Source organism: Procambarus clarkii, chromosome 63, assembly GCF_040958095.1.
Source record: "Procambarus clarkii isolate CNS0578487 chromosome 63, FALCON_Pclarkii_2.0, whole genome shotgun sequence".
NCBI classification, from domain to species: Eukaryota; Metazoa; Arthropoda; class Malacostraca; order Decapoda; family Cambaridae; genus Procambarus; species Procambarus clarkii.
Window position 1 is genome coordinate 7,738,832 of NC_091212.1, and position 19,987 is coordinate 7,758,818.

The 19,987-nt window shown below is 43.4% G+C and overlaps 1 protein-coding gene across 1 annotated transcript in view; it reads left to right on the top strand.

The window, feature by feature from the left end:
• LOC123769557 (gamma-tubulin complex component 3 homolog) overlaps positions 1-15,909 on the top strand; it is a 70,565-nt gene extending 54,656 nt beyond the window's left edge. The window contains exons 16-17 of the mRNA XM_045760793.2: positions 4,913-5,047; positions 9,056-15,909. Coding sequence (XP_045616749.2) covers positions 4,913-5,047; positions 9,056-9,229 — 309 coding nt within the window. The 3' untranslated portion in view covers positions 9,230-15,909. The remainder of the gene's footprint in view (positions 1-4,912; positions 5,048-9,055) is intronic.
• The last annotated feature ends 4,078 nt before the right edge of the window (positions 15,910-19,987 follow it).

The window sequence follows — 19,987 nt, forward strand, 5'->3', positions numbered from 1 at the left end:
GGTGTGTTCGGGAACCTTTTTTGTAAGGGTTATTGGGGGGAAGCCCTGTTGTCTCCCTGGAGCTATCCAGGCTGATATGTATCTAATAGCTTTCTGGCATCAGTCAAAATGCATGGAGTTCCTGCCTACCGGGGACCACGAGCCAGAACCTGGCCCTCCCCCCCCCCCCCTCAGATGAGGCAAGAGGAGCAATGGCCTATAGAAACCCCCATGTGGTTGTGGGCATTCTGTCTTCCATCGACCGTGTCAGGCACCCAGAAAGATAGGCGTCCCAAAACCACCTATTCCGGTGAAAATATTGCTACCGAAAGCCGAACGAGTGGACAGAAACGAGCAAGGTGTGATCACGTTGCCGCGCCGCTGTCTGTGCAACCCCCCTCCCCCTCCTCCCCCACCTGCCCTGAAGGCGGAAAGGGGAAGCCCCAGACCCTCACACCGCGATCCAACCGTCAGTTGTTGGCTGATGTGATGCTGTTAGGTCATGAGACTCTGGCTCCTGTTTTTATTTCAGTTACTGTGCCTTGTGGGGTGGCTACAGGTGTTGTGTGAGCCAGGAGTAATATTCTACTGTACTCGGGCTGCATGTACTTAGGGTTTCCTTCCCTAGGTGCCCTATAAGTACTGCCCTTCGGCCTTGGGGGCCACCTTCCACAAGTCACCTTGGGGCCTACCTCTGCTGTGTCTTTTACTGCTCGGTACATGGCCACCCTTGGAGTCAGCTGGGATTTTTGTTGCCCTTGTTCGGCTCTGGTTAGGAGGTCGTTTTCGTCACTGGTAGGGGAGCGGGGTGCTGCTATAGCAGCCAGCTCTGTTCCGGTTGGGTACGTTGTCCTCTACGCAGGGTTTTTCTTTTGTTTTTGTTTTCCTGCCTGGTGGGGGGTCTGCCTTTCGTTGGTTGCCCCCTTTCTACATTTGGGAGTCTTCACACATACATCTCTGTGTTTGGTGGTATCTCCTGCTAGGCCCCCATAAGTGAACATGTCCCGAGGGCTCAGCTTTTAGAAGTTTGCTCGGTAGTTTTGGGCGCCGGTTCGCAGTACTCTGCCTGGTCTTCCCTTAGCATGATACCGAGGCTAAGGGCCCTGGAAACCCGGCAGAGGCTCCACGGTCCAATGGATGTGACCCTTGAGTCCCCTCTCACATCGTACAAGGTTGATGGTTGCTCTGTTCCCTGTCTCGGGGTAACAATCACCGGTTGTGCCTCCGCCATGCTGCCTGCCGGGTTGGTGATTCTTTTGACCCGGAATCATGCAACGTTTGTTCTTTTTATGTGCTCCAGTTCACCCAAGCTACTGAACATGATATGAGGGTGCAGGCAGCAGAGGCGTTGCATGCTCGATTTAGGTTGCTGCAACGCAGTAGGTTCGTTGCTTCCCTGGATGCCCTGAGACTGCCCCGTTTTGGTTATAGGGACCCGAACTTGGGAGTGGGAGTCGCTTCGACTTTGGTTCCGTCCGCCCCTTTGGTTCATCCGTTCCCCCCCTCCCCCTTGCTTCTGGCTCTGAAATGTCTGAGGGTTTCGGAGTCTGGGCAGGGAATAGTTGGTGTTGAGACTGGCGGTCTCGGGGGAAGTTCCCTTCCGGAGTGGCGGCGAAGGCATTCAAGCCTGGTCCTTTAGCTGGAGCTTCTGGGTCTGACCAGTGGGTCCCCTTTGTTCTTGCTTTTCTTTATAGGCAGGGGAGGGGGTGTTGGAGGATGGCTCAGCCCTGGGTCCTCAGGGTGCGGCTTCCGAAGCGAGGGAGGGGTTGACTTGGGGGGCCTTGGGCCCCATTGGACCCTGCCTGGGTTTTTATATCCTCGGAGTGGGACTTGGTGTTACAAGGAGAGGGGGTTCTCTTTTGCTCCCTCCTTGTACGAATTGGGTTTGGCGTCTACCCCTCCCGGGTTTGGTTCCGTGATCCTGGAGGTTTTTGACTTCTCGCGTCCCATCACATGTGGTACGGGAAGCCCTTGCGACTTATCTCTTGCACGACCCTGATTATGCTTTCATGGTGGATCCGCATTCCTTCATGTATGGATCTTCGTGTCTGTACTAGGTTTGTTATGAAGTGCTGGAGTTGTCCTGGCTAGCAAATTGGCTGCTCTTCTTGTTGGAGGCTTGGCATACGTTCTGTTGGTCCCACACGCTTGAGTGGAGGGAAGCTTAGACGACGTTGCAGGTTTTCCAAGGGGGTGAATTTGAGCATCTCAATGCATGTTTGTTTGCCCCTGCCCTTCCGCGGGATGTTGGTGTGATGCAGCTTTATGTGCAGGTTCCTTCCCTTTCGGCTACCTTGGTCACGGAGGATTTGTGTTCACGTGGCCGGCTGGCTTCGGCCCTGTGTTTATTGTCCCTACTCGAGCTGTCCTCGGATTGGCTTGAGATGGATGTGGAGTAGCTTGGGGCTGCCTCTGGGTCTGGTGCATTGCCCTCGGCAGTGCATACGTCATCTGCATTGTTGAAGCTGTTCACGCCGCTCCTGCGGGATGCGGTTTTGCTGTTTTTTCTTTCTTGACTTGTATATCGGCAGGCGGTGCTCGCTTCTTCCTTGGAATCTGCTTGGGCCCTGCCTCTTAGGTTGTCTTTGTCTTTTTGTCCGTTGCTGTTTGCAGATTCTGCAGTTATGCAGTATCTGCAGGCAGCTTCGGCTAGTTGCCATCCTATGTCGGACTTGCTGGTCCTCTGGGGGGCTCGTAGGGGGCCTTCCTGGAAGGGTCGTACCAGGGCTTGGAATTCTTACCGTTGTGGTAGGCCAGTGGTGCCAGATTCGAGGCAGGCACATCCTTTGATTCCGTCTTTCTCTGGTCAGTGCAGGGATCGCCCTATGTGCTGCTTAGCTTTTCGTTAGGTAAGTCAGCCCTTTCGCGGTTCGTCCCATTGATGGGGGTGATGGGGGAGGCTCGCTCTGTTTGCTTGCAACTGGTCCCACGATTTGTGGGCCTTTCGGGTCATTTCGTGCAGCCTGTGGTGGCATTGTGTGGCTCCTCATTTGGGGGGGGGGGGGTTCGGGGCTGGCAGGGCAGGCCTCTTCTCCTGCGCTCTGTCGAGTCTTCTCGGAGTGGGTTCTCTTGGGTGTGGTCGAAATGACCTTGTCTCCGGTGGGTTTCCCGACTGTTTCCAATCCCATAACGGGACTGCGCGGACCTCGGGTTCATTCTGGACTTGTTCCATCTGAACCCATGGGTTTCTCGCCCCTCCTTTCAGATGACTACTGTCCCAGGTCCGTCTTCTATTGGAGCCAGCTGCTTGGATGGTGTCCCTGGACCTCAAGGACGCGTATTGGCACGTCTCATTTCATCCGAGGTTCAGGGGACTGGCTCGATTTTGTTGTGGGATGTCAAGGTTACCACTTTCATTGTTTTCCATTCCGCTTGAATATGGCGCCTCGCATTTTCACACGCCTTACTCAGGTCGTGGTGGCCCGCCTGCATCTGTTAGGTGTTCGGGTTCTGGTGTACCTCGATGACTGGCTGGTTTGGGCTCCCAGCCAGTTCGTGTGTTTGCTTGCCAGGAATTTGGTTCTTTCCCAGCTTGCTGGGTTCGGGTTCCTGGTGAACTAGCGGAAATCCTATCTGGTTACCTCTCAGGTTCAGTCATGGCTTGTGGGATGCTTGGACTCCTTCCTTGTCTCTTCCTCCAGTGGCTCTGCTTCGCCTGTGTTCCCGCCTTCGTCTGTTCCTGTGGGGCTTCTGGTTCATGCGGTGGTTGCTCGAAGGTTTGTGCGGGAGCCTGAACTTTGCCATGTTGGTCTACCTACTGGGTCGGGTGTGGCTTCATCAGCTGTTCTGATTTCTTTGGGAACGTCCCTTCCGCCTCTCTAATATAATATAATATACATTTTATTAATATAGTATACGGTCTAATATAATATACATTATCTCGATAAACTCCAGGAAGCCTCCGGGGCTCACCCAGAAAATGGCATTTCATTACATTTGATAATGGTTTTTTCGCACGTTTTGAAATCCAGCCTCAGAATTGGGTTGTGGATAGCCGGCTTGGTGGATCTGGGGCTCTCCGTTCCCCCTCCTTTGGAGAGAGGTTTGCGCAGATGGTGACATGGTGACCTCATGCTCATTTGCTAATTTTCATTTGGGGAGTTCTGTCCACTTGTTCGGCTTTCAGTAGCAATATTTTAACCAGACTAGGGTAATTTTTTTGGGGGGAGCTTACCTCTGTGGGTGCCAGACCCCGGTCGATGGCAGACATAGAATGCTTCGAATCACATGGGGGGGGGGGGGGGTTTCTATAGGCCATTGCTCCTTATGCCTCTTTAAGAGGGCCAGGTTCTGGCTCGTGGTCCACGGTAGGCCTAGAACTCCATGTGCATTGACTGATGCCAAGGTCTAATACATTCATATCAGCCTGGCTAACTCCTGGGAGCCTCTGGGTCTCACCCAGAAAATTGCATATCATTACATTCAATGCTGGTTTTATATATATCAGAGTTCTTACATTCCTGTAAAGTCACTAGTATGCATAGTGTTTTGGTTTAAATGAACAAATCCACAAGGGCCGTGACGAGGATTCGAACCTGCGTTCGGGAGCATCCCAAACGCTGCCTTAATCGACTGAGTTATGACATGGTCAAAAGATGCTTCCGGACGCAGACTCCAATCCTCGTCATGGCCCTTGTGGATTTGTTCATTTGATGCATCACGCTATTGTGATTTCTGTGTGTAATAAAGTTTCGTTATAGCGTTTAGTCCTCTTTTTCCCGGAATGTGACCCACCAAATTGTTTAACAACCAGGTACTAATTCACTGCTAGATGAACAGAGGCTACAGTTAAGGAATAGCACCCAGTCAATCCTCCCTGGCAAGGATACGAACCCAGGCTAAAGCGCTCTTGAAGCGCCGGGCGAGCGTCACATAAATTTGTAATGTACTCACTGAATCTTTATGGAGTTCCTAAAATATTATATATTTTCAGGCAAGAACAGATGCAGGTGATTTTGGAACATCAGTAGAACATCAAGAAATTGAAAAGAAGAGAAGAAAGGAGTTTATATCAAAAGTTGTTCCAAAATTAAAATCAGATCTAAGAATCAACACACAAACATATCGGGTATGGTATCTTACCTCTTTTTATCATTATTATTATTATTATTATTATTATTATTATTATTATTATTTACACACAGAAATTACACTAACATGATATATATCAATGAGAAAATCCACTAGGGCCGTAAGGTGGTGCGAACCTGCGACCAAGAGCGGGAGGAGCCGGTCGGCCGAGCGGACAGCATGCTGGACTTGTGATCCTGTGGTCCTGGGTTCGATCCCAGGCGCTGGCGAGAAACAATGGGCAGAGTTTCTTTCACCCTATGCCCCTGTTACCTAGCAGTAAAATAGGTACCTGGGTGTTAGTCAGCTGTCACGGGCTGCTTCCTGGGGGTGGAGGCCTGGTCGAGGACCGGGCCGCGGGGACACTAAAAGCCCCGAAATCATCTCAAGATAACCTCAAGAAGGCATTACCAGCTGCACACCCTACCACTGTACCACCGCTGACTTGTAAAAGTCATACAACCAGATTTCTTCTAAAATCACAGGAAGTCTGGAGGCCCCTACTGAAGCCAGACTAAGTTTTTATGTATGACCCACAAGCACTCGGAGTGGAGGGGCAAAGTGGTCCCACACCTTACGTAACTTAAGATACACACAGAAATCACACTAAAGTGATGTATATCAATGAGAAAATCCACTTGGACTGTGAGGTGGCACAAACCTGCGACCTAGGCATTGCCAGCCACATACTACACCACTGTGGATTACAAGTAATCAGTGGTACAGTGGTAGCATATGCGGCTGGCAATGCCTGTGTCGCAAGTTCCTGCCACCTCACAGCCCTAGTGGATTTTTCATTATTATTATATGTAATAATATGGAGCATAAAAAACTGCTCTTCATCCATACTAAATGTTTATTTTTTAAGACTATAAGCAAATAGTTCCAGTCACCTGGGCTCTAGGAGACCCCGAACTGTGGACCCCACGTGTAAGAGGCCGAGGGTTATCTACATGTTATCTACAGATGAGCATCTCAATGTCATGTGGATATGTTTGCTTCAGATCATCCCCCACAGTAGTTTTCCTGAACTTTAGCTCTAGCCATTACTGGTCAGACTTGACAATGGGCCTTTCCTCTATCCTTGCTTCAGCTAAGTAGCCATCCATCGTTATAGGCTTAGTCCTGTGCATGGGGGGCTTTGCTTAAGACATTTAACATGATTGTATGCTGATTACCTTCAGAGTTTCTTACATTCTGGCCACTTTAGCTTTATTTCTTCCAGAGTTTAGTTCTTGTGGTTTTTCTGTTCCCTCCTTATGGGGATCTCCTCCTAAGACTTTTACAGTTGCAAGTAGTTTAGGGGGGACTTGATTGCGGAGACGAAGCTTATTGAGGAGAGACGTGTTTTCTGTAGGGAGCCCCGTCAGCTGCCTGAAGCTGTCAACTGTTATGTGATATACTGTATTAGTTTAGATATGCTGTATTAGTTTAGGGTCATCAGTCACAGGAGTCCTTATGCCTACCGGGGACCACAAGCCAGAACCTGTTCCCCTCAGAGAGGCATAGGGAGCAATGGCCTATGAGCACTTTACATTTAAAGTATGTCATAATTGCCATTGACTGGGAAAGGACCCAATAAGGTAGGTGAATCAGAACAGACCACTGTCTGGTTAACCTGTGCAATCTACATCTTAAAAGATTAAAATAACTCCCCCTAGAAAGAAACTAAACAAGCAACCCTTCATGCTCAAAGCTCTTAAAATGTACTCTTTGAAAAGAAGATGAGAGAGGTATCAAATAATATATACATGGAAGATACTTGAAGGCCAGGTACCAAATTTGCACAGTAGAATAACAACATACTGAAACGAATGATACGGAAGGAAATGCAGAATAGAACCAGTGATCTCACAAAACCCTCTCCAGGTATGCGACTAGCACTTCTGCTCATTAATGCCAACCCCCCTCCCTCATCCCCAGTAGGGGGAAGGAAGAGCCCACCACACCAGTTCTAACACTGATGTGCTGGTGTTCAGTTCAGTCACCTCTGGCCTCAAGTTCCTGTTCTAGATTTTTGCCCTGTGTAGCTGTTCCAGCTATGTGTGGTGTGGTTATCTTGAGGTTATCTTGAGACGAATTCAGGGCTTTAGTGTCCCCGCGGCCCGGTCCTCAACCAGGCCTCCACCCCCAGGAAGCAGCCCGTGACAGCTGACTAACACCCAGGTACCTATTTTACTGCTAGGTAACAGGGGCATAGGGCGAAAGAAACTCTGCCCATTGTTTCTCGCCGGCGCCCGGGATCGACCCCGGGACCACAGGATCACAAGTCCAGCGTGCTGTCCGCTCGGCCGACCGGCTCCATGCTCCATACTGTTATTGTTTTTATTACACTATTTACACATGTTATATATACCTATCTACACCTGGTAGCCAGGTGTCTTAGTGTTCAGGAGCAGCATGTGCCTTGGGAGACCTTCCCCTAAATGCTCTGTGAGTACTGCCTTTGTGTGTCAGGGGTTATCTTCCCTGGGGCCTTCAGTAATCACTCCACGTTTGAGGACTTTATTGATTGATGTTGTCTTTGCTCTTGGTGTACGTCGGGGGTCTAGAGCTTTCCATCTTGCCCCGGGTAAGGGGCAAGATAGCTTCGTGGTTCGCTATGGGGAACACACATGTACATGGGTATATACAGTGTGTGTGTGTGTATAGTGTAATAACAGCAACAGGAGTATGTTGAGTGGAGCTATTTTGGTGAGGGAGGTGACGTCGTAATCGTAGCGTCGTCTGCTGTGTGATTTCTCATGCAGTGTATGGTAGCCACTGTACTGTTTGGACACAATACCGGCTTACTTGCATAGTTTTGGTAAATAAAACATGTAGATAGGTATATATAACATGTGTAAATAGTGTAATAAAAACAATAACAGTATGGTGGGGAGGAGCAATGTTGGCGAGTAAGATGTTGGCGTGAGGGAGGGCTGGCTGAGTGTGGCTGCTCACACTCGCGGTGTTCTGAATGTGTTGATGGTGAATGTGTATAGTGTGTGACAGTGTATAGTGTGTACATATGTTGTAAATATACATAAATGAACATGAAACATTGGTGTGAATAACTGTATGATGGGAGGAGCAATGTTGGCGAATACAATGTTGGAGGAGTGAGGGAGGGCTGGCTGGGTGTGACAGCTCACACTAGCAGTGTTCTGAGTGTGTTGATGGTGAATGTATATAGTGTGTGACAGTGTATAGTCTGTAAATTGATTGTATATATACATAAAGTATCATGATACATGGTAAATATGTGCAACATATGTGTACACAAGTGTCATGCATGTAACAGTGTCCTCGGACAGTACGGATGTTTTACTGCCATACTATAGTGTACGTGTTCATTATACATAGGATTAGCACATAAAAACAAATAAAATGTATTTGGAATTGTGCGCAAAAAATTAACAAAAATATATTCGCGGCAACTTGTGCGTCCCGCTCCGGGAGCATACGTCACGGGCGAACAGGGAATGATGACGTCACGCGCCAACTTACGGACCCCATAGCAGCCAAAGTAAGTATAATTTAGAAAAAAAATTTGACATATCCATACTGAGGGAAGGGGTTTTGACAAAAAAAAAAAAAAAAAAAAAAAATCCAGAGAATTTATTTCCTGCGCACTGGGGGGGGGGGTGTCATATTTGGAGGTGGCTCAGTTAAAGGGTTAATTAATTTGTATAGCTAGTTTATGTGCAACTTAGGTAATTATTCTCCATAGATGAGTTTGTGCTTATAATTTTCAGTTATAATATGAAGTAATAGGATGCTGATGAAGAATATTTGCCGGTGTGTGGTTATTCAGTATGAAATTGAATGTACAGGTATCATTTTAAATGTCTAGTGTTATTTTACTATACTTCTCCAATGAAAGTGGGAAATGGGTAAATGACGATACTTGCTTTTTAGCAAGACTTCATAGTACTGTATTATGTATTTTATCTCCTATATTTATAAATTAGTAATTTGAATAAGCAAAGTCCAATGATTTTTAGTTAATACTGTTTATTTTCAGGACATGGTTCAGTCTTTCCTGCTTATGCTAACACAACACGAAGACCAAAACCTACATTTGCTGAGCACACGTCTTGATTTCAACGAGTATTATCACAACCGTGACGACCGCCTCAATCAACGCCTCACTTATCATCACAAGCGGAAGAGTATGGGCACATCCTTCTGCCAATGATCTCACATGCCTGTAATTACTGTTCATGGTACATTATTTGAGTGCTTGATTTCCTATGGTGAAATATGTTCTTACTGATCTGTGATTATAGGGCTTATGGGCATCTCCACCGAGCCATGTGGAGCCACCAATGAGAAGAACCACCCATGGTGTGGATTCAAATGTCATTAAAAAATAATTCGTAAGATCCAGTGTCACTACTGTGCTAAAAAATAAAAAAAAAACTTTTTTTTTTGCCTTGCTTGGCTTTATCTTCCGAACACATAGAGTATACTGTATAACTTGATATATTACTGGATTAACCTTTGGCAAAGCATACTGATTTACTGTGAACTAAACTATAAATTGTACTTCATAAAATTATCTTCAAAAAGATATCAATACTACAGATTATTATTACAGTATTATTACTGCCACCACCACCAGGGTGGGACGTAACACCAAAACCCACCAGAGCTTCTTGAAACCAACCATGCCTATATAAAACTAATACAAAATACTGTATACCGATCTTATTAAAGCCCGAGTCAACTAACTACTAAATCCCACCTAGCCGACCAAAACCCCCTAAACATGCTAGTACCTGCCAAAACTCACAGAGTGCCAATAAAAACCTCAATCTACTCAAAACCAAACACATGTTAAGTGTGAGAAAGTCTTGGGAGTAGGATGGGGGGGATGTTTCTGACGTCACTGTGTCACCCCCCAGTGTTGCATCGCCCCATTTGTAGACTATATTCATGATGCTGTGGAAATCATAATTATACATCTGATATTTGCAAGAATCTTGAAAACAGTTTAGTCATGAGTTATTTCTATCCCTTTAGGGTTTTTGTGGTTTGCTATTAACATTTGTTTTTGAACTTTAAATGCCCACTGATCTTATTTTATAGATCAAGTGTGAAGAATATTTCTATTGGGGTGGTACGGCATCATAATGCTAGGATGATGCAACATAATGCTGGGCTGGAGCAGTGTTATAATTCTGGGGTGGTGCAGCATCATAATGTTGGGATGGTGCAGTATCATAATACTGGGATGGTACAGCATCATTATGCTAGGATAGTGCAGCAACATCACTACCACAGCACCTCTGTACCACATCACCACCACCATACCATAGCAACTCCATATCACATCATCACCATATCACCTCCATACCACATCACCATATCACCTCCATACCACATCACCACTGCACCTTCATACCATTTCACCACTTTCATACCACATCACCACCACAGTACCACATCATCACCACAGCACCTCCATACCACATCACTACCACAGAACCACAACACCACATCACCATGCCTTTCTACCCCTTTTCTTAGAGCAATCTATGCTTATTACACAAGTTTGAACCCATACTTGGCACCCTGTTTTGATGACCATGCCTTGTGCATGCCACAATGTCTTTTAATTCACTACAGCAGACTGTACTCATTGCACAATTCGCTACAGCACACTGTATTCATTGCACAATTCACTACAGCACACTGTATTCATTGCACCACTTGTTCTGTATCAGTTAATAATCCAGTCTGGGAACACCGCTCTTAATCATCTACGATCAGAACACATCTAGTAATATTTGTTTTAGGTGTAACTGATTTGATAGACAATAAATATTCAACCTACACTGCAGCTGAAGCCTGCTTTGCAATGTTTCAGTTTCATTATTTTTGTATAAGGTTTTGTTAGTTTCATTATGTTCTACTTTTTTTTCTCCCCACAGGGTATTCAGTGGGTTAGGTAATTGTTGGTTGGGTTGGTTTCAAAATTTATTCATGCTGCATTGTCTCCCTGTTATCTTTTTGTAAATTTGTTCTTTAAACCCAATGAGTGAAATATTACTCTGCAATGTAAATTTTTATTTTTATTATACTGTATGTCCTTGTATATTTTTATAAGTGATATTCCAGCTGACCCCAGGATATGACGATATAAAAATATTTTGGGGAAAACAATTTCGTTCTAAAGACCTTAATTTGAGATCTATTTGCACACAGTTTTGCGTTTCATCAATATTATAGAGTGAAATTTGCTAAAAATATTTTGTTTATAAAAATTACATTTAAATTTCATATTTATATAAATGTACAAACATTTAAGAAAGATTAATGTGTGCTGTAGCTCCAAAAATCTATAAATTGGTAAGATGGTGCACATATTACAAGATCATTATATTCTAAGGTGTTACAGCTTAGAATATGATCCATATTTTACCTGCTACAACTCGTGCTTCAAGTTTACGTGTTACAACATTATGCTCAATGTTTACTTACTGCAGCATCATGCACCAGGTTTACTTAATGGTCTCACACCTTTTAATACATTAAAGATCTATGAATACATTTTTTTATATACTGTAATTCATATTAAATTAAATTTACTGAATGAGTTCCCATTGAACTCCGGCATCACCTTGAGAATGCATCCATCTACAAAATTATTTTGTTGAATCTTGGTTTGGAAGAGATGCTTTCCTTGTATACTAGCTTGAAATGGTTGTAGCTCAGGTTTACTGTAGCAGAAAATCCATGTTTTTCAATTTGAGAAACCTCTGTAAGACCAAGAACTCACAGGGATGATCAGTCTCATCTGTAATCAGTTGACTTGTGCCTCAAGTGTCATTTCTATATAGTATTTTTGTATTGCTTTGTTTATTATTTTATTTATAATCACTCTCAAGGGGAATAAAAATATAAATCAACAAGGTACTATTTTCAGGGTTGCCATTACTAGAAGGATGCCTAGCAAGAATGATCAGATCTGAGGATCCCTACTAGAGTTCAAAGGTACTATGAATTTGTAGTAGAGTCCATGCTAATGTAGTGCTTCAGTTCATATCAAATCAAGCACCATTGTATCTCGCAGCAGACAAAAAATATTTTGCAAAAAAAAAACAAAAAAAATTGACCAGTGGTCTTATCAACCAGCAGATATCATTTATGCATGTATTTTTTTCTTAGTCACATAATTTTAACCGGTTAGCTTGCTTAGGATTTTATCTTGTTTAGTCTTTTCTTCCCAGTTTTGATGGGTGCAGCACACTTTAGGGTGCTCTCAGTAACACATGGTGCCAAACACACTGACAGCAGTCATCCTGTTGACAGGCAGCCGTCAGCCATGTAGACGTTTTATTCAAGTTCTGTAATATTCACAGTTTAGTATGCCATTTTATTTAGCTGTACTGCTTTTTTTAATAAATAAATAATAAGACATGCAAGTGGGATAATGGATAATGTGTGCATCACTCGGTCCATCAGCTATACATCATTTGGTGTGCCTAGTAGTACCTTGTGTTGGGTGACAGTGTGAACAGCATCCTTGGCTAGAGAACCTTGACTGGCCTGACAAACTTCCTAACTCTGACAGTGGAAAATCAGATGAAGCCACTTGGAACACTCACAGATGCGCTTGAAGTAGTTATTGATCTATTATTCATGAGTAAGATAACCATCACAGATGAGACATGTTTAATGTGTTGGGTAAATACAGCTGAGTGTACATGTATAATGTGTCGGGTAAATACATGAAAATGGTAACGAATTACCTAAATGACCAGAAATTGATATTTTTTTCAGAAGGTTCTTCACAATATATGAGGCACAGATAATCTACCATATAAAGTAATATAAAAACACAAATAAAAATAACTAATATTTTTGTGGATACTGTACTTCATTGGTAGCTACCCAATTTGTTTTTTTCAGTTAAGGCATATATTTAATATCGGTATCTGGTTGAATTTCTGAGGAAAGTCGGGCCTGTCACCATGGAAATATAAATCGGTGACTAAATTATTTTTTCTGAACTGTTCCATTCAACCACTCACCGAGGCTAAACCTAATTGGTCCCATGAACAGGATCACTTTGAGTCAGGAAAGTCAACATTCTGCAGCAAGAGTCTTTTCAAATTTCATACCATGCCATGTTAGGGAGACATCAGGGAATGCTCAATCCAGCATTGAATGATATCTAGAAAGCACATCCCAATAAATCTAAAGCCCTTGTAAATTTTACTTGGCATCAGAGAGACCGCCAAGCAGCACACTTACTACTGGTTAGTCCACCCAGTTGCAGCACCTTCTCGACAGTAAGATTCCTCGACTCATGCCTCTTCATTGAGCGTTGTGGAGTGCAGTGGTTTTTGTTAAGCTCTTCATGTGAACTCACCTAGTTGTGCTTGCAGGAGTTAAGCTTTGGCTCTTTGCTCACGCCTCTCACTGTCAATCTACTGGTGTACAGATTCCTGAGCTTCTCGAGCTCTATCATATCTACATTTGAAACTGTGTATGGAGTCAGCCTCCACATCACTTCCTTCCTAGTGCATTCCATTTACTAACTACTCTGACAATGAAAAAGTTATTTCTAATGTCCCTGTGGCTCATTTGGGTACTTGGCTTCCACCTGTGTCCCCTTGTGCATGTACCACTTGTGTTAAATAATAATTTTAAATAAAAGGATATAACCAGGTGCTACCACAACAGAATTTGTCTTTGAGAATGTGAGGTGAGACCTTACAAAATGCATCACTAGGCATCAGACCCAAATAAAAAGTAAAAATGAACTTTGGAGAGTTAATTTTTAATCTTCCTGCTTCAGTGAAGAAAAACATAAGGAATATCAAGAAGATTCGTGCCAGAATCACAAATCTAAAACTTTCTGTTGTTTTCAACAAAATTAATGATACTGTATATATATATATATGTCATACCTAACAGCTAGAATGCACTTCTCGGCCTACTATGGCCCGATTTGCCTAATAGGCCGAGTGATTTTCTTTATTTTCAATAAATTGTTTCCAATTAGTTTATTTGCATTATTATTATTATATTAAGACCATAATTTATTGACTTAGTTGTGTTAGGTTAGGTAGGGTTGGTTAGGTTCGCTCATATATCTTCGTTAGTTTTAACTCAAATTTAAACAAATTAACTTGTACATAATGAAATGGACAAATTTATCATTTCATAAGAAAAAAATTAGAAAAAATATATAAATTCAGGAAAACTTTGCTTATTAGACAAATTGGACCTTGCATAGTAGGCCGAGTACAACATTCTGGCTACTAGGTACAACATACATACATACATACATACATACATATATATATATATATATATATATATATATATATATATATATATATATATATATATATATATATATATATATATATATATATATATATATATATATTAATTATTTTATATATATTTATATTTTTGAACTGACCTAGTCTCTCAATAAGGTGCTGGATTTACTTACTTTAGATAGGTTTACCACCCTTTTTCTTCCTGCCCCTTCTTTTGAAGCTCTTACTATTAAAACTATTTTGACTGGCCCGTTCTTGCTACTGACAGTCAAGACTGAACTCTGTTCTTTGTCGCCCTGGATGCATCTCATTCTGTCATGGAAATGCTCTTATACATTTTCATCTTATCCAGAATTTTTTGGCAAAATAAAGAAACAAGTGCATTCTTCAGGGGACCCTTTTCTTGTTTTAGGCTGAGTTTGTTCATGCTTTTGTTTACCTTGTGTTCTGTCCAGGTTTGTACTTGCACTGTTATCTTTTTACCTTCTAACATTTTCAGTGTGTAGCTTTGTTTCTTATTCACTGTACATTGTTTCCCATTACTTCTTCCAGCTGTTGTGTAGAGTGGTCAAGCTGAGGTAACTGCAGGTTTATCCTTGTGGCCCATAACCCACAGGAGCTCAGCATCTTGAAGGTGATCGCTCAGTGATGTTTTGCACTCACATCACAACTGAGGCATTTTGGAAGGCAAACCTTATGTGTGGGCTTTCTTCCAAGTAATCTACACTTCTTGTCGGTTCGGGGCACTGGAATGTGCGTCTTGTCAACCTCTGGATACTTTCTTTCCTTGTCGCTTCTGACACGACTGCAGAACAGATGAGTTTTACCCAATTGCGTATGCCCTGAGCCTTCCTTTAGGAAGCAGCCAAGTGTAAATGAAAAGATCTGTCACCTATCCCCCTGTGTTTTATGTTTCTTTTGGGCGTCTGAATGGAATGTTAGGAGGCTCATATTGGAAGGCCTTGTTTTGGTGTGATGTTGCCACCTGGTGGTGGTTGCAGGAGGCAACCAGGTCAGTCAGCCAGTAATTAGCAAGAGTGTCTGACAGTGTCTTATGTCAAGTAGTGATTGGATAGGGTTTGAACTTATTGGGATGTTCCTTATAGAGGTCATTCTATGCTGGATTTAACATTCTCCAGTGCCTGGCAACATATTTCTTGGCCTGGACAGTTTGAAGATATTTCCACCATACCAGTGGAAAATGTTCACTCTATCCTGACTGAATATGATCTTGCCTCAAGGAATGACTGTGTATCCTTGGAAAAAGAGCTTTTCATATACAATCAGAGCCTAATTTTTATGGTATTGTTTGCTCTTAACAGTTTGGTTAAATATTACTTAGTTTAAAACTTCTTTTGCCCAAAAAATGCACTTCATACCTCCTATATTTTTGGCTGAGGTGAAATGCTGTGTTTTATAATGAAATTTGTATATAACAAAGTGCTCTTCATGGCTCATTAAATTTTTTAGTGTAGTGTAAAGTATTGTATATGTTTACTGTGTCAAATTATTATATTTACAAGTGACAATACTTGATGAATAGAGTTAATGCATAATTAATATACATGTGTTTTCAGTTTTTGACTTTTATTTAAAAATGTCCATAAATTATGAGTTATCTATAAAAATAACAAAATCCAAATGTATATTTAAAACAAAGGAATTTTGATACACCATAAGCTATGCTTTCAACCTGTTAACATCGAGACCTATCAAGCGTCTGCCAACAAGTGTTAGTTATGCCACTGGAACAACAATGGAAACTTTCAAGATTGATCTTTGCAAGTTTCTGCTGGAGTTACTGGAAGAGCCTGGCTGCAATAGCTGTGTGGGTCTGCTGACTATGAAGACAAACAGCTGCACAGACCAGACAATCAACAAGGAAGGCTGGCCCTTGCATGTATTGGGGTTAGTTACATGGCTGGTTATAGGAACTGGCACTCAACACATTAATCCTACCTCTCTAAACATTTTCCCATTTCCTACCTCATTATGGACAGTAAGTTCTATCATTAGCATATCCTTCTCACAGGTTACACAGTGACTTCTGCTGTTTCGTGGAGCTGGTGTGGTGACTGAGGGCATGCCTCATTAAAAAATATCGCCCATTGGTTTTCCTTTGCACTTTGCTTTTTATCAGTAGCATTTTTGCTGTGGTCGATTCCTTTTTTGATTAATGATTATCAGTTAACTCAAAATTCTTATCAAATTAAGCTAATAAATATTCTTGACACCCATTATCTTCAAAGGATTTTTCATTACAACATGCATACATACACCCAAACCATGAGGATATTCACATATAACGTTACCTATGTCATATGTCAGGTTTTTGTGCACACAACTTGAGAAAGATTAGACAGCTTGTTTAATGAGATAATTTGTACATTAACGTGATTTGTCAATGCCCTGAATGTTTCATCTTCTTTTCTTCTCATCTGTTTACAATTGAACCTATTTACCAGCACCTGCATATTTTATCTCAAGCATTGAGCCAATGCTGTTTCCATTTCACACAATCAGTAAATGGTCTTATTTTTAAAAGTGAACAATAGTATGTTTTAAATAGTTGGCAGCAGTATAAATACGAGCAGGGAAGGTGTAATAAGTTAGGGAAGAGTGGTAGGAGACGGAATAGTATAATGATAGGAAGTACAAATAATTAGTACAGTATAAGAAAGGAAAAGAAAGGAATAAGAGATAGTGAAGGGGGGTATGGGCTAAAGAACTTAATGGTTTGCGTGTTGATAGAACCTCTCAAATGGAGAAAAAGAAAGAAATATGTAATTTTAATCATTCAAGATGAAGGTTTATTATCTCCAATGGGAAATAATAACCAAAATAATAATTTACGTTAAAGAAACTTCTGGTATGGCAATTCCTTCATGGGGAGCTCGCAAGGATGCACTAGTAAGCTGTAAGGGCTATAGGATAAGGTAGAATTTTGTGTAAATTGAAAAATACCCAAACACCTGCATCAGTTTTGGAATACCCCCATAGAGTACTGGTACTCTTTCTTACGGTCCACTTACTAGTTGAAGTTGCTCTGTTGAGTACAAATAAGAATTAATTGAATGAACAACAGGGGGTCAGGTCACACCCACAGGTGTGAGCAAGAACCCACTGGTCTGAGCGAGCACCCACAGGTGTGAATAAGCACCCACAGGTGTGAATAAGCACCCACAGGTGTGAATAAGCACCCACAGGTGTGAATAAGCACCCACAGGTCTGTGCGAGCACCCACAGGTGTGAGCAAGCACCCACAGGTGTGAGCGAGCACCCACAGGTCTGAGCGAGCACCCACAGGTCTGAGCGAGCACCCACAGGTGTGAGCGAGCACCCACAGGCGCACCAGCACCTGTGGGTGCTCGCTCAGACGTGTGGGTGCTCGCTCACACCAGTTGGTGCTTGTTCAGAACTGTGGGTGCTCGCTCACACCTGTGGGTGCTTGTTCACACCTGTGGGTGCTCGCTCAGACCTGTGGGTGCTCGCTCACACCAGTGGGTGCTTTTGCAGACCTGTGGGTGCTCGCTCGCACCAGTGGGTGCTTAGTCGGACCAGTGGGTGCTCGCTCACACCTGTGGGTGCTCGCTCACACCTGTGGGTGCTCGCACACACCTGTGGCTGCTCGCTCACTCCTGTGGCTGCTCGCTCACACCTACACATAGTACCAGTTCCCCCATAGCAAGTCCACCATTTTCATAACACCCACCATTCAAGTATCATACACAACAGTCACCAAGAACGGTAATGAGAATCTTGGTCTTCTTAAAGCTGTCACACTTGAAACAATTGCCTCTTCCATCAAAAATTTTAAATCTCACGAGCACTGTGTGTACACCAACGGGTCAGTCCAATGTTGTTCTGGACGGACTGCAGCAGCATGTAGGTTTTATAGAAATAATATTTGCACACAGACTGTCAGTGTCAGTTTAAACAACGGGGCTGACCTCCGCACAAACAAAATTAGCGGCATTACAACTAGCTACCAGAACATTAAAAAACATTGGAGGAGGAATAATATTTTGTGATTCAATGTCTGCTCTTCAAGCAATCGAAAACTTCTGGAAGGTCCAGGAAGATCCAGGATCTTCCAAGATCTTCCAGGATCTTCCAGGATTGTTTGGATACCATCACACACAAATATAACCCATCATAATGAGACAGACATTGCAGCCAAATTAGCATGTAACAAAGATAAAGTTGAATTAGACCTAAGTATCCCCCATCTCTGCTGTCAAAACTATATTGTACCAACCACTCAGATCTGATAGGAGAGAAATTACTGATTCCCAATGACCTGAAAGCACCAGTATAAAAACCTATGAATTCTTCAGATCTGAAACTTATGTTTACAGGCAGCACAAATCAACCACTGTGCGACACAGTGGTTGCCAGAATCAGATTGGGTTACCGTTTCCTGTGGCAGGTTGCTACAGGTGACGGGTCTCCCAATCCTGAGCACTCCAGGTGCAAACTCTATGACCAGGAACTGGGAGTTGGGTGGCAACCACTGGCCGGGTCGGACGTTCCTGAGGTCTCTCCGCTCCTGCCTAGTGTTTTCGATGGACGATTGCTGGTTGCCCTGCCTGGTGGAGGTGGTTTGCCACTGACAGGGTGACGTTTGGATTTGCCATGGGGACTTCTGGACCTCCAGTGAAGAGAACATTGTCGGCTGGTCTGACATTTACGGTGCCAGTGGACCATCTGTTAGTTGGTGTCGGCCTGGTGGACGTGCTACATATTCAGTTGTCGGAATTAGCGGGCGTCCAGCTGCATCAGGGTAACTGCCCCTCCGTGGTGCCCCATTGCCATGGTGAGGGGCTCACGTACACCTCCCTGGGACCGGTGTGGGTTGCCTGTGCCCCCTCTCCTGCCCCCTCTTTGGGTGGTGTACATGCTGAAGGGCCTTGTGAGCCATCGGACCACCCGCTGGAGGGGTCGCCTGTGAGGGGCCGCCCTGAGTGGATCCATCACGGAAATAACCACTTTTGTCATATACATCAATGCCACAGATGAGAATATTACGAACATCAAATGTGCAGGTGAAACAAGATCTATGGTAAAGTGGGAGGTGAAAATGCCGTGAAATCCCACGACATGACACGTGACAACCCACAATACTTCTTTTGACTCCCCATGACACAATATGTGTCCCTTCACACTATCTCTTGTGGCTCCCTACATTACGACATGGGACACCCCTGGACACGACACATGTTGCAGGAGAGGCTACCATAATGGTACACCGGGAAATAAGTCGTCATTCAGCAGGCACTGACCAATAGCTTTCTGCTGTAAACTGATCAGAAGTATTTAAGAGATGATCTATCACGACAATCGTGCCTTCACCAGCCACAACAAGACGTCTGGGATAAACACTGCGTGTTTACCAGGTAAACTGGAGTAGTGTGAGGAATTAGATGAACAACGCAGCAAACACAAAACATTTCTGAATCGTTTTAATGGGTTTAAGAAAAGTCACACTGTAGTTATTTATATTAAGTCATTTATCTAGCATTTAATTAAAAAAATACAAACTTTAAATATTTTATAGAAAATACATAATATTAATTCCTCACCAACACTGTCCTATGCTGCCATCCTCACCAACACTGACCCATGCTGCCATTCTCACCAACACTGTCCCATGC